The 26228-nt window shown below is 51.5% G+C and overlaps 9 protein-coding genes and 2 non-coding genes across 11 annotated transcripts; 7 read left to right on the top strand and 4 right to left on the bottom strand.

The window, feature by feature from the left end:
* Nucleotides 1–670: 670 nt before the first annotated feature.
* BDW74DRAFT_145764 (PEX11 family protein) lies at nucleotides 671–2092 on the top strand. The gene is made up of 3 exons (XM_073723228.1): nucleotides 671–946; nucleotides 1071–1548; nucleotides 1606–2092. Exons 1-3 carry the CDS (start codon nucleotides 880–882, stop codon nucleotides 1766–1768), a joined length of 708 nt encoding a protein of 235 aa, XP_073587726.1. The 5' UTR covers nucleotides 671–879; the 3' UTR covers nucleotides 1769–2092.
* Nucleotides 2093–2872: 780 nt separating this feature from the next.
* On the top strand, nucleotides 2873–5380 carry BDW74DRAFT_187430 (putative plasma membrane antiporter). Its single transcript, XM_073731483.1, has 8 exons — nucleotides 2873–3159; nucleotides 3229–3297; nucleotides 3356–3465; nucleotides 3513–3686; nucleotides 3746–4158; nucleotides 4220–4635; nucleotides 4684–4785; nucleotides 4837–5380. Exons 1-8 carry the CDS (start codon nucleotides 3105–3107, stop codon nucleotides 5235–5237), a joined length of 1740 nt encoding a protein of 579 aa, XP_073587725.1. The 5' UTR covers nucleotides 2873–3104; the 3' UTR covers nucleotides 5238–5380.
* Nucleotides 5381–5711: 331 nt separating this feature from the next.
* On the top strand, nucleotides 5712–6292 carry BDW74DRAFT_145757 (uncharacterized protein). The gene has a single exon (XM_073723227.1). It carries the CDS (start codon nucleotides 5924–5926, stop codon nucleotides 6128–6130), a length of 207 nt encoding a protein of 68 aa, XP_073587724.1. The 5' UTR covers nucleotides 5712–5923; the 3' UTR covers nucleotides 6131–6292.
* Nucleotides 6293–9617: 3325 nt separating this feature from the next.
* On the top strand, nucleotides 9618–12297 carry acuF (phosphoenolpyruvate carboxykinase PCK1). Its single transcript, XM_073723226.1, has 4 exons — nucleotides 9618–9901; nucleotides 9959–10034; nucleotides 10088–10288; nucleotides 10549–12297. Exons 1-4 carry the CDS (start codon nucleotides 9720–9722, stop codon nucleotides 11893–11895), a joined length of 1806 nt encoding a protein of 601 aa, XP_073587723.1. The 5' UTR covers nucleotides 9618–9719; the 3' UTR covers nucleotides 11896–12297.
* A 534-nt stretch (nucleotides 12298–12831) lies between these two features.
* BDW74DRAFT_t51 lies at nucleotides 12832–12932 on the top strand. Its single transcript has one exon. It is a non-coding gene; the product is annotated as a tRNA-Arg (tRNA).
* Nucleotides 12933–13143: 211 nt separating this feature from the next.
* On the bottom strand, nucleotides 13144–13253 carry BDW74DRAFT_t46. Its single transcript has one exon. It is a non-coding gene; the product is annotated as a tRNA-Arg (tRNA).
* A 2320-nt stretch (nucleotides 13254–15573) lies between these two features.
* BDW74DRAFT_76061 (putative mitochondrial dicarboxylate carrier protein) lies at nucleotides 15574–16913 on the top strand. Its single transcript, XM_073733648.1, has 2 exons — nucleotides 15574–16585; nucleotides 16661–16913. The coding sequence occupies exons 1-2, from the start codon at nucleotides 15690–15692 to the stop codon at nucleotides 16707–16709; spliced, it is 945 nt and encodes a 314-aa protein (XP_073587722.1). The 5' UTR covers nucleotides 15574–15689; the 3' UTR covers nucleotides 16710–16913.
* Nucleotides 16914–17394: 481 nt separating this feature from the next.
* On the bottom strand, nucleotides 17395–19771 carry BDW74DRAFT_76101 (SUMO ligase MMS21). The gene is made up of 2 exons (XM_073733649.1): nucleotides 18889–19771; nucleotides 17395–18829 (listed from the first exon to the last, which is right to left on the bottom strand). The coding sequence occupies exons 1-2, from the start codon at nucleotides 19650–19652 to the stop codon at nucleotides 18013–18015; spliced, it is 1581 nt and encodes a 526-aa protein (XP_073587721.1). The 5' UTR covers nucleotides 19653–19771; the 3' UTR covers nucleotides 17395–18012.
* A 168-nt stretch (nucleotides 19772–19939) lies between these two features.
* abd1 (mRNA (guanine-N7)-methyltransferase) lies at nucleotides 19940–22111 on the bottom strand. Its single transcript, XM_073733646.1, has 3 exons — nucleotides 20380–22111; nucleotides 20164–20330; nucleotides 19940–20117 (listed from the first exon to the last, which is right to left on the bottom strand). Exons 1-3 carry the CDS (start codon nucleotides 21738–21740, stop codon nucleotides 20083–20085), a joined length of 1563 nt encoding a protein of 520 aa, XP_073587720.1. The 5' UTR covers nucleotides 21741–22111; the 3' UTR covers nucleotides 19940–20082.
* Nucleotides 22112–22310: 199 nt separating this feature from the next.
* On the bottom strand, nucleotides 22311–24049 carry BDW74DRAFT_145745 (uncharacterized protein). Its single transcript, XM_073723225.1, has 3 exons — nucleotides 23421–24049; nucleotides 23288–23371; nucleotides 22311–23234 (listed from the first exon to the last, which is right to left on the bottom strand). The coding sequence occupies exons 1-3, from the start codon at nucleotides 23920–23922 to the stop codon at nucleotides 22471–22473; spliced, it is 1350 nt and encodes a 449-aa protein (XP_073587719.1). The 5' UTR covers nucleotides 23923–24049; the 3' UTR covers nucleotides 22311–22470.
* Nucleotides 24050–24321: 272 nt separating this feature from the next.
* cox15 (cytochrome c oxidase assembly protein cox15) lies at nucleotides 24322–26070 on the top strand. The gene is made up of 2 exons (XM_073733645.1): nucleotides 24322–24704; nucleotides 24757–26070. Exons 1-2 carry the CDS (start codon nucleotides 24331–24333, stop codon nucleotides 25868–25870), a joined length of 1488 nt encoding a protein of 495 aa, XP_073587718.1. The 5' UTR covers nucleotides 24322–24330; the 3' UTR covers nucleotides 25871–26070.
* The last annotated feature ends 158 nt before the right edge of the window (nucleotides 26071–26228 follow it).

Below are 26228 nucleotides of genomic sequence, written 5' to 3'. Positions count from 1 at the left end.
TCGCTTCGTCAGTCTGGTAGCTGACACAGCTCAGCTGGTGGAAAGTTGTTCCGCTCCGAAGCCGCTTCCAAGAGGTTCCCTCCATAGGGCCTCTCATACTCTCATCCAGCCTCACCAACGACCAAATCTTCTATTAAGCTCAGAACCTAGAGCAACCTGTCCTGCGACATGATGCACAATTTGATGGCACATATCTTCAGCCTCGCTGTGTTACAATTCTTGCTATACTACTAACAACAACCGAAATCCAACGAATTTAGCCTGACGGTGACCGCCAACTGTGAGCTCCGATTACAGGAATGTGATCTGTCGTTGCTCCCATCGTCTCTATTACGGCTTCGAAAAGACTTCCATCTGAAGGATCCGAATAGCTTTTGATGGCGCCTTCTTTCCTTTTCGCCAGGCGTTCACTATCCCCTCTACACTTGGATACGCGTCTCAAGCGACTGCACTGCACGCCGCGACGTATCTCTGCAAGAAGTAGCATTCGAATATCTAGACAAACAGGAGACTATTTGCCGTGCCTTCTAGTAGTATAAAGTAGACTGGCAGACGCACGGGGGAAATTCCCGGAATTGTACTATGCTAAGCCGAGGTTCATGGGCCGACGGCGACACTACTCGATCCAAAGCCAACAGCCGCGCGATCCCCCGGCGAGTTCAATTACCGACCCATTTCCCCTCCCCTCCCCCGTCTTTCTTTCTCCATCTCATCACTTATTTCTTTGTGGAGCTATCGCCTCGTCAAGCCACTCTACTTTTTCCCTACCTTTGCAGCTGGCCTGTCAACTCCCTTTCCTCCTCTACCTCACCTCGTTAGAACTTGCTCCCCATCTACCGACGAACCCGAAGGTTATCGACACAAGTGACATACAGCAAAATGGTTGCGGACGCTCTGGTTTATCACCCTGCCCTGGCGCACTACCTCCGCTTTGCGGCTACGACAGGTAAGTGAAGATCGTGGTGTATCTTGTCTTTCACGTTTGCTCCGACCTCGGAAGAGGCAGGACCTGAACGGCGCAAGTGGCTTGTTGCATCGAAATGAAACTGGATTTTAACATGGCTCTACAGTCGGTCGTGATAAGCTCCTCCGTACTCTGCAATACTTCTCGCGCTTCTACGCCTGGTACCTGTACCGTACAAACCAACCGCAAACCGCGATCGCCCCTTACAATGCAGTCAAGAAACAGTTTGGAACGACACGAAAGATCCTGAGGATCGGAAAGTTCATCGAGCATCTCAAGGCCGCTGCCCTTGCGGCTGATAACAAGGGCCCCGTTGACCCTGTTTTGCGTTACCTGGCTATCGGTCGTCAGCTCGGATATGCCGGTTATCTGTCTCTCGACACAGTCACTGTTCTCGACACGATCGGTGTCCGGAAACTTGCGAATATCAAACGCTTGCAAGACTCCGCTTATCGCGCCTGGTTTTCTGGATTAGCTTGCAGCGTGCTTGCAGGCGTCTACACCTTGTGGAGGCTTGGCGAGAAGCAGAAGACCCTGGACTTGAAGGAGGGCGAAGGAGTTGTGGAGGCTAAGAAACTCGAGAAGTATGCACTTGAGACCTCCGATATGCTCACTGGAACCAACTAACGACAAATCATTAGGGAACGTTCCGCTGCCCGCGTCCAACTTATTTCCGACCTCTGCGACCTGACTATTCCTGTTTCCGCCATTGGTCTCGCGAACCTCGATGACGGGCTTGTCGGAATTGCTGGCACCATCAGCAGTTTGATTGGCGTGTGGAGCCAGTGGCGGAAGAGTGCTTGAACGTCCAATCATCGAATGACTCGAGACAGCCTTGTGGTTAGTTCTCTCAAGGTGGCTCTTGAAATGTGATCTTCGGCGTCGAGATATACCCGTATCGATAGTGCAAAATCCGCTGCACCATGGAACGCCATACTCTGATTGCATAACTCGTGGGAAGAGGAACAGGCGCATGACATAAAGAATTGTTTGTTAGTCTGCTTTTAGCCTGTGTCCAACCCGTCTTTTGATAATGATCTGGTACAGGACTTCATAGGTATATATGTACTTTAGATGATAATTTTATGTGCTCTCGAATTGAACAGCGTCTTGCTTTTTTGTTGTCGATGCCTGATGTCTAGCGACCAGAGTCCAGACGCTCGGACAGCCTCAACCTTCAGGCGTGTCACGTCGTCGATCCCGACCCACCTGCCCCGGAGCTTCATCTTCACCCGTCAATCTTGCGGAGCAAAGCTCCCAGCTCCTCTCTCGATTGCATCCATCACAAAGGTACCGCGCACCAGGCTTGCTGCTGCGAAGCGACATGTATACTCGATGCCCATATTCTCAACATCCAGAGTATGGAAGTTCTTCGCTTCTGCGAGCATCGTTTTCAGAGACGATACTGGTCGGTACCACATCCCCTGAGCGCTAGCTTATTCTTAGCAGCAAAAGCAAGTTCGACCGGAATAGACGTCATTGGGTCTTGAGAGGATCCTAGCGCCACGATCCTTCTCTATTGCAAATGGCCCGCTTTCAAGGCGACGCCACCAGTTCTAAAACAATATCCGGAACTGAGATCAACAGGAATGCAGCAAAATATTGCTGCCGGGGCTTCAAATCCGTTTACACATCCTATCATTTCACTTTGATCAACGTTCCATGGCTTCCGTGAGCTGCAGTGTTGTTTCCTAAAGCTACGTACGATACGCTGGCGTTCCGTCTTCGGGCCGTCGAGCGCCCATCCCTTGAAGTGGCAGCAGATACGGTGCCTACCTAGAGCGCAAGGGCGCATATCATGCCCCACTTTCATTGACGCAGTTGATGCAGGCTACGGCTCTCTGCATGTGATAAGAGCCAAGGGGTTGAATGATACAATGCAGACTCGCCGCCGATGATGCGTCCATGTGTACCCCTTCGTTACGCAGGATCATGAAATTCCAAGCAGTCTGCGACAAATGACCCCTTGAAATGGTTGTAACCTTCTTTGTCTTTGTTGTAGATGGATTGCGGCTTTGATCGATTGGCAATATCCCAAAGCCGCTGACTGAAGCCTACGCTGGAGTCTCATTCCATCTGCTCGCTTTTCGAGCCTTAAATAGCTGCTTCCAGGGGAAACAGGCAGTCTACACCCGGCGCCATGCTGCACCCGATACTAGATACAAGCGACTTAAATGTTTTCCTCGTGGTCACGAGTAAGTGCATCACCCATTATCCCAATGACATTATGAATCTGTTTTGCTGATTACGGCTTCTTTTCTAAGGTCTATACGCTCTGTTCATTGGCTTTTTATCCTTGAAGTTCAAGCAAAGATGGTATCTTGGTGAAGCTTGTATGAAGCCAGAATACCCTAACTGTTCACCTCCGTGCTGATATGCTTCCTATACTAGTACCTGCTCTTGCTATCGGCGCTACCTTTGGACCTTCGGCCGCAAACCTTCTGAGCGTACCCCAACCGAGAGGAAGTGAAAGCGAGAGCACGACAACTGAGATTACTTATGTACGGTCACTAAATCCCCTCAAAGTCTTGAAACTGACGAAATGTAGGCGTTAACACGCCTTGTGATCGGCATCCAATTGGTCAAAGCCGGCTATGAGCTACCAAAGAAATACCTAAAGCGTCGTCTCAAAGAATTGACAATCTGTCTACTGCCTCTGATGGCTATAGGTTGGATCTCCTCATCGGCATGTATCAAATTGATGGTCCCGCGCATATCCTTCGTAAGTTCCTCCCTACTGGGACATGATCTAGTAGACACTAACTCGCCGCGCGACTATAGCTTTCAGCTCTCGTCATAGGTTCATGCGTGACCTGCACAGATCCCATTCTTTCCCAAGCCATTGCTAAGGGCCCCTTTGCCGACAATTACGTCCGTCGGCATCTTCGCGAGTTTATCTCCTCCGAAGCAGGCGGCAATGACGGATTTGGTTTCCCCTTCCTGCTGCTCGGCCTGTCACTTCTCCGGTACGCTGATACGCCTGCAAACGCCGTAGTACTAGAAGAATTTGATCTCGCAAGAGGGGGGCCAGATCCCCTGGGGGCAATCGATGTCGGACGCTTTGGAGGCGGTGTGGGCAAGGCTCTGAAGCATTGGTTTGTCGAAGGGTTCTTATACATGATCGTCCTAGGAGCTGCTTATGGGGTTGCTGTTGGCTTCTTTTGCCGAAAGGCCATCAACTTGTCGTCCAGAAGGTAAGCGTGCTATCATACACACCAGAGGTCAACAGAAAAATGCTGATAAATATTGTAATAGGAGGTGGATTGACCCGGGGAGCTTTACCCTAGTGCCCGCAGCGCTGGGGGTGTTTATTGTGGGTTCATGCGGCTGCTTCGGCTCGGATGAGACATTGGCCTGTTTTATTGCAGGTAACATGTTGAATTGGGATGGACTGTACAATGCTGAGCTCCAGGCACGACATGACTCATTTAACTCATCGCTTGAGACTGTCCTGAATTACATAACATTTGGGTACCTTGGTGTAGTCATGCCATGGGAAGAGTTCCATATGCCCGACGCCACCGGCATCACTATCCCACGTCTTTTCGGACTGGGATTGATGATTCTAGTATTTCGCCGTATTCCAGCCGCAATGGCTGGATATCGGTTCATGCCTGAGGTCTGCAGCAATTGGAGAGAGGCTTTGTTTTTGGGACACTTTGGGCCAATCGGCAAGTGCCACTCCCCAACTTTTGTCTAGTATCTACTAACGATCGAAGGTGTTGGAGCTATTGCATACGTAGAGTATGCTCGGCGACTGTTTCCTGATCGGGGAGACAGCGACAGAGAGATCAATAATTTAACAGCTGCCATGAGACCAGGTGAGCCACCATGTCGAGATTGCGGGATGCTTTTTCTGACGGTGATGACAGTCGTATATTGGCTTGTCCTATTCTCTGTCATTGTACATGGCCTGTCTGTTCCCATCCTTTACATGTTCTACAAAACCATGAAAGTTCGAAAGGTCCACGATCTCCCGGTGGAGGTGATTCTCCTATCTGAGAACGAACCGCTACCAAATAACAGCACTGTCGACCGGCAGCGACACTCGGTGCTGGTCAACAACCGATTCTTTGAGCCAACCCATCTCGACGTCCTGAATGAAGACCCAAATGAAGAGAAGGAAAAAGAATCGGCTGATGTGCGAGAGTCCTGTGAGAGAATCCGGCCACGAAGTGAGCGGAGCTCGATGTCATACAGCCTGGCTACGTCGGTTTCGGGCGAATCAAGCCGACGTACAAGCCGTGAAGCAGGTGCAACGAATATAGTGTGACCCCGCTAGGGATTCTATGCAGGATGTGCAGAGAAACAGGTATCATCAATCATTGCTCGTCAACTCATTCGCAGTCTTAAAAACAGCCTACTATTCCTAGTCCCTTGGCCTGCTATCCAAATCATCTTCATACATATACATCTCCGGCATCACTGTTCCGATCTCGCTGCGGATCTCTGACTCAGACGGGGCAGGTCTGGGATGGGACATCAGTTAAGTCATTCGGACGGGTTCAACAGGAAATAAGCTCGCGGGACATACGCTTCCGCAGGAGCCGCAGCTCTTGTTGTCACCGGCGATGGTAGCACCGCACTTGGGGCAAGCGTTGTGGGCCATTTTTTCGTTCTTGGTGTTATTGGCTTTGCGACTGGGAGAAAAAGTGTTCGTCTATGCATCAGCATGGTCAGCATGATCGGCGCCTGTGGAGAGTGGAGGAGGACCTTGTGTTCTCGGCTGAGAGAGCTTTGACAGAGTGATATAAAGGTTTAAAAGGAAGAAATTATGGTGTTGAGAAAGAGGGAGGGTTTTATTTCTTACCCCGCCATGAAGCCCCGCTTTGAGTGGTGGTGGGTGATTGGCCGTGTTGGGTGGGATATCAGCGGTGGTCACACGGCCGTGCCATTTATACGTGAAGCTATTGGACGACATACCAATACCCCTCTGAGATATCAGACATCCGTGAGATTATGAGGCCAGAATTTAGTGGTCATGAGGACTACGATCCGGAGCCCAGCATCTCTTTTACTAGTCTCGGTCTCCTAGTACTTGACGAGATTCGCTTTCCTGGGCATGTACCATTGACAGACGTTTTGGGAGGCTCGGGAGTATACGGTGTGTTACTTGCAAAAAATATATTGTTGGACAAGCGTTTAATCTTTTGGAAGCCACACTAGGTGCTCGATTGTTTCTTCCTCCTCCACAGAGTCGTTCTCTAGGTTGGATGCTGCATATTGGGAATGACTTCCCAGAACCAACACGGTGCTTCCTGGAATACTGGCGTACAACACTGAGAGTAGAGAGAGAGACTGCGAAGCCATGTACGAGAGGGTTGCTAGAATATAAGGATACCACATTCGGACGTGCGCATTCCCTGTAATCGTTCATTAAGACAAGTATATATAACGACTAATCTGCACCCTAGCTAAAACCTTCAAGTACACGACGCTGATTCTCCAAGTTGAAACCAGCAGCTTAAAGGGCACACCCCTCCTGGGTTCAAAAGTATATCACTTCCTCGAGTCTCCGCAAATCATCCAGACTCGAGTGGCGGACATTCTAGGTCTCAGAAAGAGCTCCGGCATACCGGACCGCCCTCTCACTATCTGGGAACCAGCCCCGCTCTCCTGCAACGCAGAGAACTTGCAATCCTGCATCGACACCGCCCAATCGGTCGACGTCTTCTCACCGAATCATCTAGAGTTAGCTAGGCTCTGCGGAGAACCATTGTCCGCCGGCGAGATCGATAAGGGGAAGATCGAATCCCTAGCATTGAGGTTCCTGGATGCAGAGAAAGGCGTTGGGCCCGATGGAAAGGGAGTCAATATAATCCGAGCTGGAGAGCACGGCTGCCTTGTTTGCGCGCGCCATATTTCACCTACATGGTTACCGCCCTTCTATAAACCTGGGCACGGGACCAAAGTGGTTGATCCGACTGGGGCAGGAAATGCCTTTCTTGGAGGGTTTGCTGTCGGATATCTCCAAACAGGGGATGCCATTGAGGCAGCTTGCTATGGGTCTGTCGCGGCATCGTTTGCCCTGGAGCAAGTTGGCATGCCGGAACTAGCTAAGGACGAGGGTGCTTCGGAGGTTGGAGAGCTGTGGAACGGGGAGAGTGTTTTTGAGCGGTTAAGGGTGTATCGACGAGCTGTTGGGGTACTCGGACGATCGTCCTGGATCACTCTATGCAATTGACTGTATCGAAGTAACAGGATGCCTCCTATCATACCATCTATCGGCATTGGAGTAGCTGCAGAACACCAGAATCCCCAAGAAAAATATCTAGTACACTCGAACTTTGCGGGGTTCTCTAAAGTCAACGATGCTCGTTTTTGGACCTCTGACTCCAAGAGACGGAAGCAAGGTCACTGTTAGCACAAGGGCGTGGCGGGCAACAGTTCAGTTCAGCGTCAGCTCTACGCAGTGAAAACGCCCGCCAATGGCAGAGAACATGTATACTCGTGACTTCGCTCAGCGAAGTGACCTGAGCGAAGTGACGAGTAGAGCATTTTGGAGATATGAGATCCATGGATATGCATCATCCACCGCCATAACTTCAATCTAGTCGCTGCTCCGTAGTATTCCGGCTCAAGCTAGTCCAAGATACCGACGACGAATATACTTCGGTAGAAATAGGGCCGGGTAGGGATGGAGGATGTATCAGATAAAGACGCGATAGGACCAGGGAACATGGTAGCATTGCATCGGATGTTACGATATCAAAGCTCGATATTATTGGATTGCTTTGTTGTTATCGTATCTGTCGGAATCTCTGTCAAGCTGAAAACTAGCTGACCGACTCTTGAGTCTTGACTAGAAACGACTGCGCCCAGCTCAGGCAGCATCGCAGGAATTAGTAGCTGGATGAATCTTGCAGAGACATGGACCGTGCGCTGCCACCAGGATCGAGTACCGTATCCGAAGAACAGCTCGAATCGAGCACCAGGACCACGTGAATTTTCGCGTTTTTTGACAGAACACCGGCCTGAAATTGAGAACACTGTTGCTGATCTTCATTATCGGTGTTTGACGTCCAGTATGAGGCATTTATCCCCTGCATTTCGAGCTGCTGCGCCTGCCAACAATAATGTGTCAACATGCAGCTGTTCGCGACAGTTCCTAAATCTTCCGGGCTGCAACCCCTGCATCGTCATCTCCACAGCACCTGGATTCGAATCCTGAGACAAGGGCCCTGGTCTAGCCCAGCCCCAGCTCTAAATTAGGGCAACGCGTTTTGCACATGAATCGGATTGCTTCCTATCTTGCCCGATGTGGAGCTGTTAGCCTCAGTAGAGCTCCATGTTTGAGGGTTCTTCTTTTCAAGCCCATAATGACGTTGGCAGGGCTACGGCCACGGGTATCTGGATCGACTCGGTAAGCCACCCCGGACGGACAACTGAAGAAGCATTATCCGTGACGGTCAACCGGAGAAAAGATCAGGAACATGACTATGGCGTAGTTCTGGATAAGGCTGTACCCCCTTTGCCTAGGTCCGGGGAAACGCCCGCGTGGTCCAGGCTCGGCGGATGGCAATGCGGGGTACAAGCCTGAGGACCTGAGTATGTCTTTACAGTAGCCTACACTGCCTCACTGCCGAGACAGTGGCTGTACAGCTGAGCTATACAGACGTCCAGCCAGACAGAATACTGTCCACGTGAGGTTTAAAAAGACCCAAAAACTGAGCTGGACCAGCCTAGATTACCAAATCCCTCATCATGTGTCCTTTCACAATGTCAGTCACGAGCGAATAGCTAGCCTCTATTGAACTTTCGCGCCAGCAAGGCAGAGAATCGAGACTGAGTCTGTATCCGAACGCAGCATCATCGTGGATTTTGAGACGGCAATGACTTCTGCCCGAATGCGCGTTCAGTGGCGCTGGATTGGCAATCATTTGAAGACTGCGGCCTGATTGGCTGCTGAGCGGTTGGCCTCGGAAGGCGGTTAGTCATCGGCTCAGTGGGGGCTGGGGGAGATCCCGAACTTCGAACCCGGCCTGTCGTCATTCGGGCCTCGTTTTTCGTGTCTGCATGGAATGAGGCATTTGTTTTGAGACTAATGGCTTTACTATCAAAGAATGAAGCAGGTAGCCAGAGTGTTTTGGCCCATAGACGTGGTCTCGTGAGTGTAGATCAACCGTTGCTGCCGGTTGCAGGAGACCGTACGGAGTAGTAGTGCTAGATTGGATGCCTGCCTGCCTGGCCACTTTCTCCCCGCAAAATCGGCTGTTAGCCTCCATCCACTAAGGTTCCAGGTTCTCTGCTAAGCCCAACACATGGATGGATCACTTTAACGTCATTGTCAACCGCTTCCAAGTTCCTTTGGCCCGCTGAACCTCAGTGACCATTGTGAGAGGCTCACGATGAACTCTTTTGTCAAATATTGTGTCATGACTGGCACAAAGGCCACTGAGAATGGCCGGAGTTGGCTCTTCGTTTGCAGCAGCCGCTCGTGGTCCTGCCGCATCATAAATCTACCAAGTTTTCTGCTTTTTCGTCCTCGCATCATCCTCCGCTGAGGCATTTACTAGTGTGCGTTGCTCCGACACGCGCTATCTTTGATAACACTTTTTGTCCCGATCCTTCATTCTTGTTGGCTCAGCCCTTCGCTCCTCCGGAACCAATTCGTGTCCACATCTGGGGTTCGGGTCTACTCGGGCTATCGCAACTATCCTTTGTCGCCTCAGCTCGGTCCTTTGCCCCGACATCTTCCGCCAGATTGTGGAGAAGCATCATTCGGAACGACCAAGACTGAGTATACGCTGTGATCATGGCTCCTGGTGCAAACATACATATACCCCCTGCTGCTCCCCCCGATCCAGGTCCTCTCTACTCAGACTTCTATCAACAGCAAATCGAGAGACAACGAAATAACAATTATCACTCGACTTCGCTAAGAACAATGGTTGCTACATCTGTCAACCGTACTGCCCTGCACCCTGGTGGTGTTCAGTATGCTTTACTACCTCACTGTCGCCTTCCATACATAGTACTGACGTGACTGCCTAGACCCGGCAAGGGCCACACTGAGCTTGAGGAAGAACTTCATGAACATGCCCACATTGACTACGACCGCGTTGCTATTGTGAGTTTGCGCTTACATACCGCTCTTCTACTTTTAGCACTGACCTTGGTTAGATTGCAAACCCCTCTGTCGCTGCCCTCTATGAAGATGCTCTTGTCTACGAAACCGGTACCGCCATCACATCAAGCGGTGCTCTCACAGCCTACTCCGGCGCCAAAACCGGCCGATCACCTTCAGATAAGCGAGTCGTAAAGGAGGAGTCCTCAGAAAAGGAAGTCTGGTGGGGACCAGTCAACAAGCCCATGACCCCCGATGTAAGTCAAGCTTTCTGGTCCATCCCTTGCGTTGCCTCCTCCTGCCTGCATATAAGCTTTTTCTCTCCGAAAGGGTGGGACTAGCTTCTAAATGCCTCATGCTCCATTGGGTTGAGGCATTTTGAACTTGTGCAACATACCCATCTTGTTTACTTCGTCGTTGTCGTGGGTCGTCTGTAAAACGATCTGCATGCATACTCCTTGCAGGAGCTTGTGTGACGTCACTATACATAGAACTATCACTGACAGTCCCCCCTCAGGTTTGGCGTATCAACCGTGAGCGTGCTGTCGACTACCTGAACACGCGTAACCGCATCTACGTTATCGATGGTTTCGCTGGCTGGGATGAGCGCTACCGAATCAGCGTCCGTGTCGTCTGCGCGCGCGCTTACCATGCTCTCTTCATGCGCAACATGCTTATCCGCCCATCTGCCGAAGAATTGCAGCACTTCCACCCCGATTACGTGATTTACAATGCCGGCTCTTTCCCCGCCAACCGCTTCACTGAGGGTATGACCTCTGCCACCTCCGTCGCTATCAATTTTGCCGAGAAGGAGATGGTTATCCTTGGTACTGAGTACGCCGGTGAGATGAAGAAGGGTGTCTTCACCATCCTCTTCTACGAGATGCCCGTCAAGCACAACGTCCTGACCCTGCACTCCTCTGCCAACGAGGGCCAGAACGGCGATGTCACAGTCTTCTTCGGTCTCTCCGGTACCGGAAAGACCACTCTGTCTGCCGACCCCAAGCGTGCTCTGATCGGTGACGACGAGCACTGCTGGACCGACCGTGGTGTCTTCAACATTGAGGGTGGCTGCTATGCCAAGTGCATTGGCCTCTCTGCTGAGAAGGAGCCCGATATTTTCAACGCCATCCGCTTCGGTTCCGTCCTTGAGAACGTCGTTTTCGACCCCATCAGCCGTGTTGTCGACTACGACGACTCTACTCTCACTGAGAACACCCGCTGCGCCTACCCCATCGAATACATTGAGAACGCCAAGGTCCCCTGTCTCTCCGACAACCACCCCACGAACATCATCCTCCTTACCTGCGATGCCCGTGGTGTCCTGCCTCCTATCTCCAAGCTTACCACTGAACAGACCATGTTCCACTTCATCTCCGGTTACACCTCCAAGATGGCTGGCACAGAAGACGGTGTGACGGAACCTCAAGCCACCTTCTCCTCCTGCTTCGCCCAGCCCTTCCTTGCCCTGCACCCCATGCGCTACGCCAAGATGCTTGCGGACAAGATCTCCCAGCACAAGGCCAACGCTTGGCTCCTCAACACCGGTTGGGTTGGCGCTGGCGCCACCACCGGCGGTAAGCGCTGCCCTCTCAAGTACACTCGTGCTATTCTCGACGCCATCCACAACGGCGAGCTCGCCAAGGCCGAGTACGAGACCTACGACGTCTTCAACCTTCACGTGCCCAAGAGCTGTCCCGGTGTGCCTGATGAGCTTCTGAACCCCAAGAACAGCTGGACCGCTACTACTGGCTTCTCAGACGAGGTCAACAAGCTTGCCAAGCTCTTCAACGAGAACTTCCAGAAGTACGCCGACCAAGCTACCAAGGAGGTCATCGAGGCTGGTCCCGTTGTCCAGGAGTAAGCTGTTGAACATAAAATCGCTTTTCTTTCTTTTTCTTTTCATTCCATTTTATTCCCATGATGCCCCTTTCCCTTTTTTATGTCGTCTCATATATTGCATGGCGTGCTGCGTTAATTGGGTCTGTTTTCTCTCAGAGAGCCGGGATTGATACAACTTGGCGATGCCTTTTGGCTCCTGTGCTGAATAGTCAATAGATGTTAGACAATCGAGTGACTATTCCCAAACTTTCTTTCATTCAACGCTCACCAGTAGGCAGTAATAGCCTCACTTACCTAGACCCCGAAGTAGCACTTATCGAACCTATTGTATAATATCTTCCGTACCTGACGAATAGCCCAAAGTGTGCATTGGAAGTCAGTTCTCCCTCCCCTTGATCAAACATCCATTATCACAGAGGGTGGCGTGCGCGGTCAGAAGAGGTTCGGCTTATCAACTTATTGCACTCACGAATGTCGCAATTTATAGGTGAGAGGGTCGGACTACAATCCTCCGTGTACGTAGGCTTGTTTACTAGGACGAGGTCCAGTGGGGACATACAACGCTGCAATCCTTCCCAACAAAATTGACAGACCCAACCGACTCCGGTCTTGAATTCTCCGGTTAACTACCCGTCCATATAGACAGCTGTCGAAGACTCGGCCATGTCCTGGCTCACGGTGTGGGTATCCAACACCGCAGCTTGGGTGTACAACCGCTAGTGCGCTTGCTGAAGAACAAGGCCGGGGCCGGTCTTTGATCGGGCGATTAGGAGATACCATTTATAGGGACGTTCAATTGTGGAAGTGACAAGCCGAATAGCCATGGAACTTATCTCCACTCCGCTCTTTATAAAGACAGACTGAGTGAGTGTATGCTGAGGACTTCATCGTCTAGGCAGCTCCGGCGGACAACATCATTGGCTGATATAAGCATACAGCGCAAATATTGACCAATCAGGGCCGGGTGGCCTAATGGTAAGGCGTCAGATTTCGGTTTGATGGAGCTTTGAAGCACCCAATAACCTCTGAAGATTGCGCGTTCGAGTCGCGTCTCGGTCGGTCTTGTTTTGTTGTTTTTTACTTCTTTGGTTTTGTCCCTGCTCTGTACTATGTGATAAACAAACAGCACGCAACTGTGGATGGATAAGTTCAGTGCCTCGAGCTTTATTTACGTAGTTGTAGTTGTTCACCTGTCGAAGACCAAAAAAAAGTTGTTTACACAGACAGAGTCTAAGCAATGAAGAAAGTACTCTGTAGAAGCAAAAAGTTTCGACCGAGACGGGACTCGAACCCGCAATTTTCAGGGAATTGAAGGGAAGTTCAATTAACAGGTATTTCGGTGAGCCGAAACCTGACGCCTTACCATTAGGCCACCCGGCCGGAAGTAATAATAAGTCTTGTGCATTTTGCATTTCATATCAAAAAACCGCGTGCCCAGTCCAGCCTCTCTTTCCTGTTCGTCAGGTTACTCAACAATTAAACCGTCATCTAAAATTCAACTTTCTCTTATCTTTCCCCGTTGATGCCATCGAGCCAGCACTCTGAATCAACAAAGAATACCTGAATTCCCATATGCGGGCCTAACTTACTCGAGCTACAGCGCAAGCGCTACCAGCAACCCCCATGTCTATCCGAACGCAGCAGTTGCCGTCCCGCCATCCGCCGTCCGCCTATCCGAGGATAGAGAGAGCAAGCTGATAATCTTCCAAGCGCTGATTAGCCTCCCCGGAGTACCGTTCTCCAGGCCCATCGGGCCCATATCGGCTATGCTTCTAGCGCCCGTTGTCCCCTTCCCCGTTCCTGGTCAACAGTGCAACACGCCCCACTAGATGGACGTTGAATCCTTGAGTGTTCGTCAAGATTCCTCCGCATTTCGGACGGTTCTGATATGGCTCATTGCAATCGGCATTTAGGGCACTTTCAGGCCCATTGATACTGCGGTGCGGAGTATATGTCCAACTTCTGCTCCAGCAATCCTAATGGCGCCTCAGCCACAACGCTTGAGCATCGTACCATCTACACAGTCAGAACGGGGCACAGCGTGACATGGATTACCCAGGCTCTTTAAATACCTCATCTCCTTGTTCGACACGGAATTGCACCAGATACTACCTGATCGAACAAGCTACCCAACCATTTCAGTGGCCATCACATCATAACTATACTATGGACAACAGTGCTCCGCCTCCGGTACCTGCCGAAGTCGGCACTTTCATCGACCATCGCGATGAACGAGCTTGAAGCAACTGGCCATTCAGGTAAGATACCTCGGCCTCAGATGCCTGAGCAATCGCCCAAGAGACGGAAACTCGGATAAGTCGACCACGTTCCGTCAATAGCATCCGTCATGGGTCTCTCCGGACGAGTTATACTCCGCAGCACGAAAAGCGGGACGTCAACTTCCTTAAAGAGGCTGAGAACAGGCCTTCGCCTCAACTAGACACCACAGTCTAGTGACGAAATGGGGCATGCCATAGGGTCACTGTTAGTACACTCCACATCTCAACAAATTGGGCCTAGGTATAGTCTGCGACATGGGACAGCGGTATAAACGCCGGCAAACCCCCAAGCTGTACGGCATGAGATCTCGGGATATATCATCAAGACTACAGCCTCAAGGCACATTGCAACCGCCAGTGCCGTCAGAATACTCGGGACCAGCTCGGTAAACCGGCGGAAGAAGATCAAGCTTGAGCGGTGGGAGAGTCGGTACAGATGCCCGACTGCTTACGATCTTATCGCCTGGCAATCAGCCCTCCGTAGCATATGGAGTAACCGGCCTAACGCGGCTAGCTGCTCGGTATCCCAAGGTTCTATTATGATTTGGATCTACACAGCAGGTGAAGATAATTTGAGACTACAGATATTCTGAAGATGATGACTATAGCAGAAACAAAACGGGACGAAGTGGGTGCGAAAAGAAATATTTGGGCAAGAGTACAGAACTAATGCACGCCGACAGCTCGGACAGCATCCCCGCATTCCAGAATATCCTCATCCACTTTTATTGTAGTTTCAGTTCTGCAGTGGAGACAGCTAAGAACTAGACCAGGATTATGAATTATTATATTATTTATCGTATCCCTCTTAGCGTGAGAATTACTCCGGTACTAGCATTAGCTGGGAGAATATTGCTGCCCCGTCACCGAAATGTTGGACTACTTAATCTGGACTATAGCCCCCCTCGGAGCTGGCTCTCGGTTGTTGCAAGGATATTATCGGGACGACACAAGTATAAGAAGCTGTCGGACTTCCTGCTGTGCTCGCCAGAGTTGACTACTAGTACTAGACGCAGTGCTCTCCCTAGTCTTTCAGTGATAGGCCTCGTCCTGTCTCTCCCCGCATCTAATCCTCGTCAATCATCTGACAGCGACGCTCAACCTTGGAACAGCAGCTTCTCTTCTCCGTTTTATCTTCTTCGTCTCGGACTTCCCCTCTTCTCCGTCTTCTGGTTCTGGAGCAGTTCCTGGCCATCGGATCCCGGCTCCCTCCAGGCTATAAAGCATCGGAGGTATACCACCACCTTCTTCCCCTCTCCTCGACGTCATCTCCGTCACACGAGCCACTCCTTCCCCCGGTGTTAAGTTAAGTTGCCATTGCCATTTCCTCTGCTAACGGCTGTTCTCCCGTCAGTTCCCGTTTCCTTTCGCTATATATCATCGGTCAGTTCATGGTTATTCTCTCGTTTCGTTGCTCTCTCCAATTACACAGCCCACTCTCGTTCTGCAATATCATTTCCCACTGCTCCCCATCGCTGTTTACTACAACCAAACTAATTACCTACAGGCCTGGTGTGAATCCTGCTTCCTCATCAACATGGCCTCCACCACTAAAGAACCGGCACCAACCCGCGTTGATTTCCTGCATCAACCCTATACCCGTGCCGCTCTTCCCTTCGTTAATGGCGGGTTGGCCGGCATGACGGCTACGGTCGTCATTCAGCCCATTGATATGATCAAAGTGCGTCTGCAGCTCGCTGGCGAGGGTGTGCGCACTGGTCCTCGTCCTTCGGCCTTTGGCGTGGCTCGTAATATCATCGCGTCCGGAAAGGTGCTCGACCTTTACACTGGTCTATCTGCTGGTCTTTTGCGTCAGGCCGTCTATACAACCGCTCGTCTCGGATTCTTCGACACGTTTATGAAGAACTTGACCAAAAAGGCCGAGACGGCGAACCGAAAAGTAACTTTCGCAGAGCGCGCAGGTGCAGGTTTGGCAGCTGGTGGTATAGCCGCCATGATCGGTAACCCGGCGGATCTGGCACTCGTTCGAATGCAGTCAGATGGCCTTAAGGCTCCCGAAGCGAGGGCTAACTACCGCTCCGTTGTCGATGCATTGTTCCGCATCTCCAAAGCGGAAGGAGTCACTGCCCTCTGGTCTGGCGCTTTTCCGACCGTTGTGCGTGCTATGGCCCTTAACCTGGGTCAATTGGCCTTTTTCGCGGAATCAAAAGCACAATTGAAGACTCGTACAACTCTTTCGGCGCAAAACCAGACCTTTGCCGCATCTGCGATCGCCGGCTTCTTCGCCAGTTTCCTCTCGCTTCCGTTCGACTTTGTCAAGACTCGTCTGCAAAAACAACAGAAGGACCCTAAGACGGGACAGTTACCATACAAGGGAATGTTTGACTGTGCTCGCAAGGTCGTTCGCGAAGAAGGCTGGTTGAGATTCTATCGCGGGTTTGGCACATACTATGTGCGGATCGCCCCTCATGCGTTAGTCCCCCCCGCTCCGTGCATACTTTGTTTTTTTCTTGTTGCTTATCGCTGACCCACCGCTCCACTTTTCAGGATGGTGACCCTTATCGTCGCTGATTATCTCAACCTCATCACCAAGTAAACGCAGCCGAGAAAAAGTCCGTGTAACTGGGTGCCATCTAGCCCAAGCATGCTTTTTCTGCGATACGTTCTCGAAGCCTCACATCGGAGTCTACGAGGGAGTCGAGGCTTCCATATTCTTACCACGAACCCAGTCTTTATCGAACAGTGTGCCGATGGAGCATACAATACCAGTGCTCGAATACGTCGCTACAATCGAAAATGACGCGATAGAACTGCTTCAAGGACTCTTATAAAGCTCGGTCACTTATCTATTTGTCTTATGCGTGACAGCCCAGTATTTGGGCACCGCGGCACTGTCCAGAACAGTGGATCTTCTCTCGACGCTATCAAGACCGTAAGCCTCCTTGCTGTTACCAAATACTTCCATTGCACGTCCTTATTCGGACCCAATGAAGTGGACGGTCTCTTAGTCAGTTTTGCGTGCTTTTCTTATCCCAAGCCTTAACGGGATTCCGAGTGTTTGTCTCTTAGTCTCTCGAAGACGGTGCATATCCCCTCTCATTGCAACCGCGACTGTCTTGATTATTGTTTTATCGCTTAGTATACCCGTGATGGGAGGGCGGCGCAGCTGCCTGTGGCAGTTAGTGCTCGCGCCCGCATGACGTACCAGATTGTTTGTAGTAACTGAGACAAAAATGAACGACCGCAGGCCTGGCCCTAGCATTGATTATCTTACAGACCAGTAAACTCCATGCTACAATATACGGGCTTATTTTGCACCGATATATCTATTCTGAGCCTGTCGTTGAGATAGTGGTTCTGCCAATTACTGGGTATATAAAGTCACGGCATAGCCCGCAAGCTGCTGGGGATAGTTGTTGGGGGTCCAGATCGCTGCGTCTACATCGGGACCGTTATCACTTCTGTCTCACCGGCATCCCGAGAGCAGAAGACGTGAAATATACGGCATATTGAACCGACGGCCTTATCGATTGATAATTGTGCTGCTCAAATCATACATGGCGCGGAAGAAAATCCATGTAAGGCAGGTACCACGCGGGTCGTTGTTACCAACCTCAGTACTCCGTGCCATGGTGTCCAAGATTGCAGATTGCAGATGCTCGCGTTGTCGGTCTGTCTTTTGTTCTAGATCTGAATTTTCAAAATTGCACCTCTCCGGCAAAGGCTGTATTTGCCAGCTATAAAATCGTATCCGGAAGCGAGCCCGATGGCCATTAGACCATCTAAGCAGCTTTGCGAGTCTTAGACTGCCTTGATGCAGTTAGGACGGTGATAGCTTGATTCACCTGGTTGAGTATTGCGTATACATAATTGCGTAGAGCACGGGTCCGGGTATCCTCTTATTCTTCCATCTCGTCGTCATCATTTGATTCGTTTGAGCCCGATTCGCTCTCTTCCTCATTCGAGCCATTCGTGTCGCTCCCCGACGCACTAGCCTGCTCCCCTTCTTCTTCTTCCTCTTCCTCTTGCTCCTCATGATCTGCAACCTCCGTAACACCGCGTGACCGCGCCCTCTCCTGCTTGACGCGGATGGGATCAACCGTCGTAGCGCGACTAGCAGTCCCACCACGACTGACATTCTCATCGTCATCGCTCCCAAGCGTAATCCCGATCTTCCTCCGTCCCGAAAGCCCCAGCTCGGCTTCATCTTCATCCTCGCGCTCTTGTCTCCTCTCGGCGCGGCGCACACGCCTTAACAGCACGGGATCCTGGCGCAGGTCGTTGTTCGTCAGAACAACCTCGCAGACGGGGCACTTCACGGCGCGGATGCGGCGGCCGCCGCGGCCGGATGTTGAGGATGCGGCTGCGACGGTGAGGCCGCTCTGCTCGAGCATGGAGGATATGGCGTCGCGCTCGAAGCTGTGCGGGCATTTTGTGCTGCTGACGGGGTCGCGGAAGAGGAGGAGGGTGATGGGACATTTAAGAGAGATGCGCTCGCTTTCGATGGCGAGGTCGTCGAAGTCGGAGGCGGCGGAGGTGGCTCGGGGGCGTTGTTGGCGGGTGGTGCGGGCGGAGGAAGTTCGTCTGGGGGCGTTGGGGTCTTCGAGGTGCGCGAACCAGGTTGAGGCGTGTGGGAGGGGAGGTACGTTGTCGCCGGGGTGCTTGGCTTCGTGGATCATGCGGTAGAAGCCGATGTAATCGTTATGTTTGGAGTACCTGTTCATGGAATCTGTTAGCGATTGGAATAGGTGAAGCAGCAGTAGCTGGAAGCGCACCGTTCTGTCAGTGTCATATCCTCCCATTTGTCTTGATCCTCAGCCATCGCCCGCTCAAGCTTTGATCTCAGCGAAATCTGCGTCACATCTACCTCCGTCTGAGGCGAGGCCTCATACAAGTCCCCTTCCTCATCCTCGTCCTCATCCCCATCTTCCACCTCAGCACGTCTCCGCCGCCTCTGCCTCTGCCGCTGTTTATTCGCATTCGCAGTTACCTCCGCTTCACCCTGCAACTTATTCAAAGCCTCACTCAACCCATCAACCCTAACCGCCGAATCAATCGCCCTGCGCATTTTCTCATCCAACCGCCCCGTAACAGCCTCAACCTGTTCCTCCAACTCCCTCAGCCGCTCCGCTTCCTTCGGATCCTCCTTATCATTAAGATCGACATTCTCACCACCTTCTCCATCTCCGCCCTCCGTCATAGCCCGGCTAGCCTCCCTACTCTCCCTCTGCCTCTCGGCCTTTCTCTTCGCGCGCAGTTTTGCTTCCGCCAGACGCTCGTTCACTTCGCCCGCCGAATCTGTAAGCTTGGCCTCGACGTGTTGGATGTGTGCTTTGAGTGAGCGCAGGTTCTGGGAGCGGAGGAGGGATGTGAGGGCTTGTCGGCCCGGGTCGGTGAGCGGGGCGATGGGCGCTTCGTACTCGGGCAGAGAGGGCGTTCCTTCTCGGCTGGGGGAGCCTCGATCATGGTCGCGGTCTCTGCGTCTGGAACTTGAGGCGGGGTTGTTTAGGCCGCGTGAGGGGCCTGGGGTCGCGAGCATTTTCGCGTTTTGAATACGCCTGGTTGGCTGTGCAGTATGGTCTGAGTGTTAGTTTTGAAAGTGAAGAGAGCTGTGTCCTGTTGCTTAGGACGAGCTGGACGATTTGAGTATCATTGCGGGCGTCTTTGTTGGGGTTTGGTGTCTTTGACAATGACCGATAAAATGGATGCTGCTTTGAGCGCGACGCGATCGCGCTAGTCCTTTTCGGGCTTAATTATCATCTGTGTGCCATACTGCCTTAAGGGTCAAAATGTATGTTTACGTTTTTTCTAGTTCAATGATCTGAACATTCAGGGTATGCTAGGGTCATGATTTTGCATTCACTTAGTGGTTTGTATGATGAATAAAGCTACAAAAGTGGAATCGGTATATGGTACAACTGGTTGAGCCCGAATGATAGTGGATCTACTAAGTCTGAGATGAAAACATTCTAGACTTTATAGAAGCAGAATGCATGATAAAAACCTGTTTGGTTAGCTTGGACTAGCTGGTGCTCAAAGGTCGCACTTACTAACTGCTTCCTGCTCCTCCTTCGACATCAAGAGCTCACCGGTAGCCCTATCACGGACCCCCATCCGCTCACTCAACGAACCAAGTTCTGAGTCATTCTTCTCGTCCTTCCATACCTCGAGGAATGGCTTCCGGTATTGCAGTTCAAGGTTGTATTCTTCAGTCAATCTGTGGCCAAAGTTAGAAAGAGCAGTCTTGAGAAGTTGCGGGCACTTACGCTCGGAATGCTTCCCAGGGCACGACGTACTCCGGAATCTCCCCAACAGCTTCTTCCATGAAATAGCTGTACTTCCATCCAAATGGAGGCCGAAATACTCCATCTTCAGGAGTAGCTCCAGGGAAGCGCACGCGGTAGATGGGATTTCCCCATTCCGCCTTCTTAACGTCGTCTTCCACTTCTCCGTCTTCAGGCTCTGTAGCTTCCTTCTTCTTTTCAGCTTCAGTCGCCTTCTGCTTTGTATGAAAGTCGGCCACCTTGGCGCTGATGACGTCCGAATTCGGACAGACTCCGAGGAAGCGTCCACCCTTCTTCAGACATCCCGCAACATTACGCAGCATCTGCCTTGCCTTGTCCTCGCTCTCAAAAGCATAGTGGATCGTGAACATGGATGCGACAACATCGAATCCGCCGCCACCCCATCGCGAGGCCATGACAGAGCCCCCGGGCCCTACGTTGGCCTCGATGCCCACTTGCTGCACTATGGGAACGTCCCCCAGCCATTCACCAAAGCAGTCTTTCGGAGCAAATTCTGCATGGAAAAGAGGAGCACGGCGTTGACGCGGCCCCCGTCCGGATTTCATCTGCGCGTAGCGGTCCCGTGCCTGGTCAATAGAGATGTCCGCAGGGTCAAGGCCGACGTAGAGATCAATAGGTTGAGGCGCTAGCTGCCATTTACCCAAATCTCCGCCTTTGCCACAGCCCAGGTCAATGACTAGTAGCCGTTTCTCCTCCACAGGTGGCGGTGCAGCACCATTTGCCCAATCCTTAGTATCAAGAGATTGGGAAACAAAATCCTCGTCTGGCGAGAACTTCTGAATAAGGGTACTCTTGACCCAATTGTTAAAGCTTCGCAGCCCTTTGATCTTGCTCTCGGTTTTACGCCACTCTCTACCGCGCTGAGGTACGGCATTGTAGTGTTGGCGAACGATATCAGTCACACCTCGACGTTGAGAATAGCGCATGGCATCATCTTCCTGGGCACGCGCGCGCTCTTCTTGTCGCCTGCGAATTGTTTCAGGGTCCACGAGGCCTCGACGTGCACCACCACCTGGCCGTTTCCGCTGTCGCGCCTGCGCTTCCGGTGTGGGCGAACGACGAGGTGGCAACGGAGACGGCGATCTGCGCGACTGATCGCCTCGGTTAGGGAGCCGTGAGTTCTCATCTGCGTCGCGTCGCGAGTAAACGGAGTGCGGTGATCGGCCGGGTCTTCGCTTTTGGTGTCGTTCCTGAACTCGCTTGCGTTTCGAGCCGAAACGGTCCTCGGCAGCAGATCTTGATGCGTCCTCCTCTTCTCCCAATTTCCGCTTCTTGTCGATTGGAGAGCCATGGCCATTTGCAGCTGCGCTGGGCGAGTCCATGGCGGCAAGAGAGATATATGGTTGGAACTTGTCTTTGGATGCTGCGGTTTTCCGCTGACTTCGGGGTCACGTAGTTTGTAGCTCTGGCCGTTGGGAGGTAGAAGTAGGTAAATGAGGTTGGTATATTCCGTAGAAACCAAAGCCTTGTAATCTCGGTTCCGTTTCCAGGTGCAGATTTGTCGAGAATCTATTGAGATGGTGAAACGGACTTGATCAGCATGGAATCCATCAACAGCCAGCAGCTGGTCATAGCCAGTGAAAGGACAATGCTTCGGTTCAGGAGTCTTTCCCTCATTCAAATCGGGGAAGATGTGAAAGCTCACATTGGCAGAAGACTCGTGCTGCTAAGCAGGGTGACAAACGTACCAAAGAAAAGAGGTCATGTCATGTAGTTATTTCATATGAAGCTGCTTTGTTGCGGAGGCCGATTAGCCAAAGCTTTGGAGCAGATTAAGCTAAGCCCACTTGGGCTAATAGGCGATATTAGGCTCCCTGTCAAACTAAACAAAGACTGAATAACAATGAAAAGTAAACTCTAGCTGCAAGCTATCATTGGCAGATCTCTATAGGTTAATCAATGAACAGTATTCCCACTATCTGCTTGCTACACTCGCTCATATCAATATACATTCCGTGTAAGCAGAAAATATGCAGTAAAACGCCTAGGCCAACCGCTTCAACGCCGCGCTAGTAATAGACCCCAGTATGCAGATACAAAGTTCGAAAGCAATCATTTTGCTGTTGGTGGTTTTCTCTTCGGAGACTTAACATTCAGCACCTGTCTCATCCGTCGTATTCTGGCCCACCACTCTCGATCCTTGGCTCTCCTAATATCGTCATTTTGTTCATCGATCAAAGGTTCGTCTGCAGAAGGTGCTTCTGAACCAGCTCGACTACTCATAGGAGTGTTTATTCGGACCTGTCGTTGGTGCTTCACTTTGAGTGCCAGGGCCAGAAGCTCCCAACCACTGTGAAGTCCCTCTGTCTTCTCAGAGGGGTTTCCTGAGCCACTTTGAGCCCTGCCACTGATCCATGGGCAGTATTCCATATGCTCGTTAGCGACGTCCAGTGGGTCATGGACAGTTTCATTCCCGTCGCTCTTTGGCTTGTACATCCAAAGACCTAAACGTCGGAAGCACGCACTGCACCCAGCGACACCCTGAGCCCCTTCAACAGAGTCCCAGCCAAGAAAGGCTAAAGTAAATGCTGTCTCGTTGATTAGCGCACCGCTCTGATTCGAAGGTTGGGATATGTGTTCTTGATTGCCGTCTGAGGTGGATTCCTGTGCCTCTGTAGTTTCCTGGCGTACATTCAATGGCTGCAATACTCCTACAGGTAGGATAGATATCAAATCCTCAGCATTAAAGCCTTCCGGTGTTTGTAGAGAATCGGGTTCGGGTAACTGGTCGGCCATCTTGAGTAGATGCAAATAGCGCGATTGCAGATGAGAGATTGCGGTGTCCGGACTAGCCAGATGCAGTCGATGGATTGTAGCTGAGCTTGTAAGCCGAAACATTCATACCTCCAGCTTGGGGATTGGCACAGACCATCGCAGCCCTTGTTGCGCCACGGGCAATTCTCCCCGTGCGCTTGAACTATACGACCAGTGTATTCCTGTACCAGCTTCGCACCTGAACCTCATCAATACTAAGCCTCATAGAGTCATATGCAGTCACTCACGGACATCCTTCCTCTCCTGTATCTTATCGCCATCGTAGCCATCTAGCTCATCGAGTTCGTCGGGGATCTTAACAACAACGGAGCCACCACACCCCCCCACACACGTAACGCGGGCAACGTCCGTACATATCCAGCCACGTTTGGCCCATTCCACCTCATTTACCGCAGGCGGTTTTGGCGACCAACGGTTTACCCGTCGAAATGTCTCCAACCGCTCCAGAAAACGTTCGCGGTCCCACGGAACGAAGCTAGGTCGGGACTGCGACTGCACGGAGGAGGCACGCGAAGCGGGTCGCGCAATCTTAAGAATGTCTTTCCGTACAGAGTTGAGGATACTATCATCTCGGCCGCTTAGACGAGCCCGTTTCGCAGACGGGCCATGCTGAGCTGTCGCAGAGATCGCGGGCTGCTTGGAGGAATCGGAATTTGAGGGTTTCGTTAGGGATTCGAGTACCCTGTGGAACTTGCGCTTCTTCGTTTCGAGCGCATAGGACATTTTCATATAAGAGGCCGTCTCACGGAGTGCGAGTTGAGATGGTTACGAGCTTTGTTGTTGGCAGCGCTCTGATGGTTGAACCTGGGCTAAGCCAAAACGGGATAGCTTCTGCCTCAGGAATTGAATGGACCCCATGGCTATTACTACAGAAGTCATTAGGGCTGTTTTGCATATATAAATGCTTATTGAGTTACATCTATGACAATGCTTATCTAAAAGGGCGTAGTGTACACAGAGCTCGTGACCATAAACATCGTATGATATGCCTAATCTATCTACAGACCTCAAATTATGGCGCCCTGATTGGCTCCGCGCATTCGGCCCAGAGCCCCGGGTGTCCGCCGCATTCTCCGATCGCGACATTTGACACTTTTTCTCTCTCTCGAAGCACAAGTCATAAACATTGCGGTGATTATGGCGTCCCTAGGGAGTTCAGCGCTCCTGTTTCGGCGCCTTGCACCGCGGCTATCGAAAGAATTATACACCTGCCGTCAATGCCTTGTCCGGAGCCAAAACTTTGGCAGCAAAACGAATCTCCGCACCCCCTCCGGTCCCTTCATTCGAAACAGCAGCAGAATCAATGCAACGTCCCTGAGGAGCCAAGCAAGGAAGGCGTTTGCCCGATACGCCTCCGACTCCGCCGCTGTCAATGGTACAAAGCCGGCAGCGTCAAAGTCAAGTTTCCCCGATGTGAGCAACAAGAGTGTTGCATACTGGTTACTAGCCAGCGCGGCTAGCGTTTTTGGTATTGTTGTCTTCGGAGGCCTTACTAGGCTGACAGAGTCTGGGTATGTTGCAATTGTGGTCTTTGCTTGACAGATTATTGACCGAATTGTATAGTTTGAGTATCACCGAATGGCGCCCTGTCACAGGATCCCTTCCTCCCATGAACGCCGCAGACTGGGAATCCGAGTTCTCAAAATACCGTGCTTCTCCCGAATTCCAGCTTTTGAACCCGACGATGACGCTCTCTGAATTCAAGTCTATCTACTACATGGAATGGATCCACCGCCTGTGGGGTCGATTTGTCGGACTCTCCTTCGTTCTCCCGGCCGTCTACTTTGTTGCTAGGAAACAGGTCAGCAAGCCGATGGCCCTACGACTAGCTGGTATTGCAGGCTTGATCGGATTCCAGGGATTTATCGGTTGGTGGATGGTCAAGTCCGGACTCAAGGATGACCTTTTCGCTCCCGGCAGTCACCCCCGTGTCAGTCAATACCGCTTGACAGCGCATTTGGGTGCCGCCTTCATCTGCTACACTGCAATGCTCTGGAACGGTCTTGCTATTCTGCGGTCCCATCGCCTTCTTTCTGACCCCGAAGCTGGAGTCAAGTTACTGGACACACTCAAGGATCCTAAGCTTAAGCTTTTCCGCCGATCTGTTGCCGGCTTGGCCGCTCTTGTTTTCGTGACTGCCATGTCCGGTGCTCTTGTTGCCGGTCTCGACGCTGGACTCATCTACAATGAGTTCCCCTGGATGGGCAACGGACTTACGCCTCCCAAGTCGGAGCTGTTTGACGACAGGTATTCTCGCCACGAGGACCGCTCAGATAGGTGGTGGAGAAACATGCTCGAGAACCCTTCCCTTGTCCAACTGGACCACCGTATCCTGGCTATGACAACATTCACGTCCATCATGGCTCTCTGGGGCTACACGCGCATGTCGCCTAACATGAAGCGTTTCCTGCCACGCGCTGCGAAGAAGGGCGTCCACGGAGTCGTCGCCTTCGCTTGTGTGCAGGTTGGACTCGGTCTGACGACCCTACTGTACCTCGTTCCCACTCCCTTGGCTTCAGCTCACCAGGCTGGAAGCTTGTTCCTTCTTACCTGGGTCCTCGTACTTGGTAGTCGTGTATGGCACCCTTCACGAACCGCGAAGTTGCTGCAGATGGCAGCGAAGGCACGCGGCCACTCGTGGTCAAATGCCACCCGTCAGGCCGCTCCTAAGCTATGAACGATGAACCCACTGACCTAGTACATTTCAAAGGTTTGGCTCAGTTGCTTACTGTATCATTACTGAAATCCCTACTTATATCCCTGTACATCACTGCCATGATTGGCCTCCATATATTTGATTCATTTATCGATCATCACTAGAATACATGTTCAATCTTCAGGTTGATAATTCGGCATCTGCTAGCACTATCACGAATCCCAAAACATTCCGTCTAGCCGCGGAACCGAACACAAATGATAGTTCTATACCCAAAGTCACGCTTTCACAATGGGACAATTGCCCTCTACATGACCCTAGAAGACTAGAAGCGCAAGATGCCCCAAAGGAATGTAAAGCTAAGTTCACTGTTCCCTTT

This window comes from Aspergillus multicolor, assembly GCF_047715735.1.
Source record: "Aspergillus multicolor strain CBS 133.54 unplaced genomic scaffold BDW74scaffold_3, whole genome shotgun sequence".
NCBI lineage: Eukaryota > Fungi > Ascomycota > Eurotiomycetes > Eurotiales > Aspergillaceae > Aspergillus > Aspergillus multicolor.
Note: the sequence above shows the minus strand (reverse complement) of the source record. Positions and strands in the feature narration are given on the sequence as shown.

Coding starts and splice junctions, on each gene's coding strand:
- acuF (XM_073723226.1), top strand. CDS start 9,720: ATGGCTCCTGGTGCAAACATACATATACCCCCTGCTGCTCCCCCCGAT. Junction 9,902..9,958: donor CTGCACCCTGGTGGTGTTCA/GTATGCTTTACT, acceptor GTGACTGCCTAG/ACCCGGCAAGGGCCACACTG. Junction 10,035..10,087: donor ACTACGACCGCGTTGCTATT/GTGAGTTTGCGC, acceptor GACCTTGGTTAG/ATTGCAAACCCCTCTGTCGC.
- cox15 (XM_073733645.1), top strand. CDS start 24,331: ATGGCGTCCCTAGGGAGTTCAGCGCTCCTGTTTCGGCGCCTTGCACCG. Junction 24,705..24,756: donor ACTAGGCTGACAGAGTCTGG/GTATGTTGCAAT, acceptor CGAATTGTATAG/TTTGAGTATCACCGAATGGC.
- BDW74DRAFT_145757 (XM_073723227.1), top strand. CDS start 5,924: ATGAGGCCAGAATTTAGTGGTCATGAGGACTACGATCCGGAGCCCAGC.
- BDW74DRAFT_145764 (XM_073723228.1), top strand. CDS start 880: ATGGTTGCGGACGCTCTGGTTTATCACCCTGCCCTGGCGCACTACCTC. Junction 947..1,070: donor CCGCTTTGCGGCTACGACAG/GTAAGTGAAGAT, acceptor ATGGCTCTACAG/TCGGTCGTGATAAGCTCCTC. Junction 1,549..1,605: donor GAGGCTAAGAAACTCGAGAA/GTATGCACTTGA, acceptor ACAAATCATTAG/GGAACGTTCCGCTGCCCGCG.
- BDW74DRAFT_76101 (XM_073733649.1), bottom strand. CDS start 19,652: ATGCTCGCGACCCCAGGCCCCTCACGCGGCCTAAACAACCCCGCCTCA. Junction 18,830..18,888: donor GATATGACACTGACAGAACG/GTGCGCTTCCAG, acceptor TTCCATGAACAG/GTACTCCAAACATAACGATT.
- BDW74DRAFT_187430 (XM_073731483.1), top strand. CDS start 3,105: ATGCTGCACCCGATACTAGATACAAGCGACTTAAATGTTTTCCTCGTG. Junction 3,298..3,355: donor ATGGTATCTTGGTGAAGCTT/GTATGAAGCCAG, acceptor TTCCTATACTAG/TACCTGCTCTTGCTATCGGC. Junction 3,466..3,512: donor CGACAACTGAGATTACTTAT/GTACGGTCACTA, acceptor GACGAAATGTAG/GCGTTAACACGCCTTGTGAT.
- BDW74DRAFT_76061 (XM_073733648.1), top strand. CDS start 15,690: ATGGCCTCCACCACTAAAGAACCGGCACCAACCCGCGTTGATTTCCTG. Junction 16,586..16,660: donor GTGCGGATCGCCCCTCATGC/GTTAGTCCCCCC, acceptor TCCACTTTTCAG/GATGGTGACCCTTATCGTCG.
- BDW74DRAFT_145745 (XM_073723225.1), bottom strand. CDS start 23,922: ATGAAAATGTCCTATGCGCTCGAAACGAAGAAGCGCAAGTTCCACAGG. Junction 23,372..23,420: donor ACAGGAGAGGAAGGATGTCC/GTGAGTGACTGC, acceptor GATGAGGTTCAG/GTGCGAAGCTGGTACAGGAA. Junction 23,235..23,287: donor GCGCAACAAGGGCTGCGATG/GTCTGTGCCAAT, acceptor TTACAAGCTCAG/CTACAATCCATCGACTGCAT.
- abd1 (XM_073733646.1), bottom strand. CDS start 21,740: ATGGACTCGCCCAGCGCAGCTGCAAATGGCCATGGCTCTCCAATCGAC. Junction 20,331..20,379: donor CCCTGGGAAGCATTCCGAGC/GTAAGTGCCCGC, acceptor CTTTGGCCACAG/ATTGACTGAAGAATACAACC. Junction 20,118..20,163: donor GGAGGAGCAGGAAGCAGTTA/GTAAGTGCGACC, acceptor CTAACCAAACAG/GTTTTTATCATGCATTCTGC.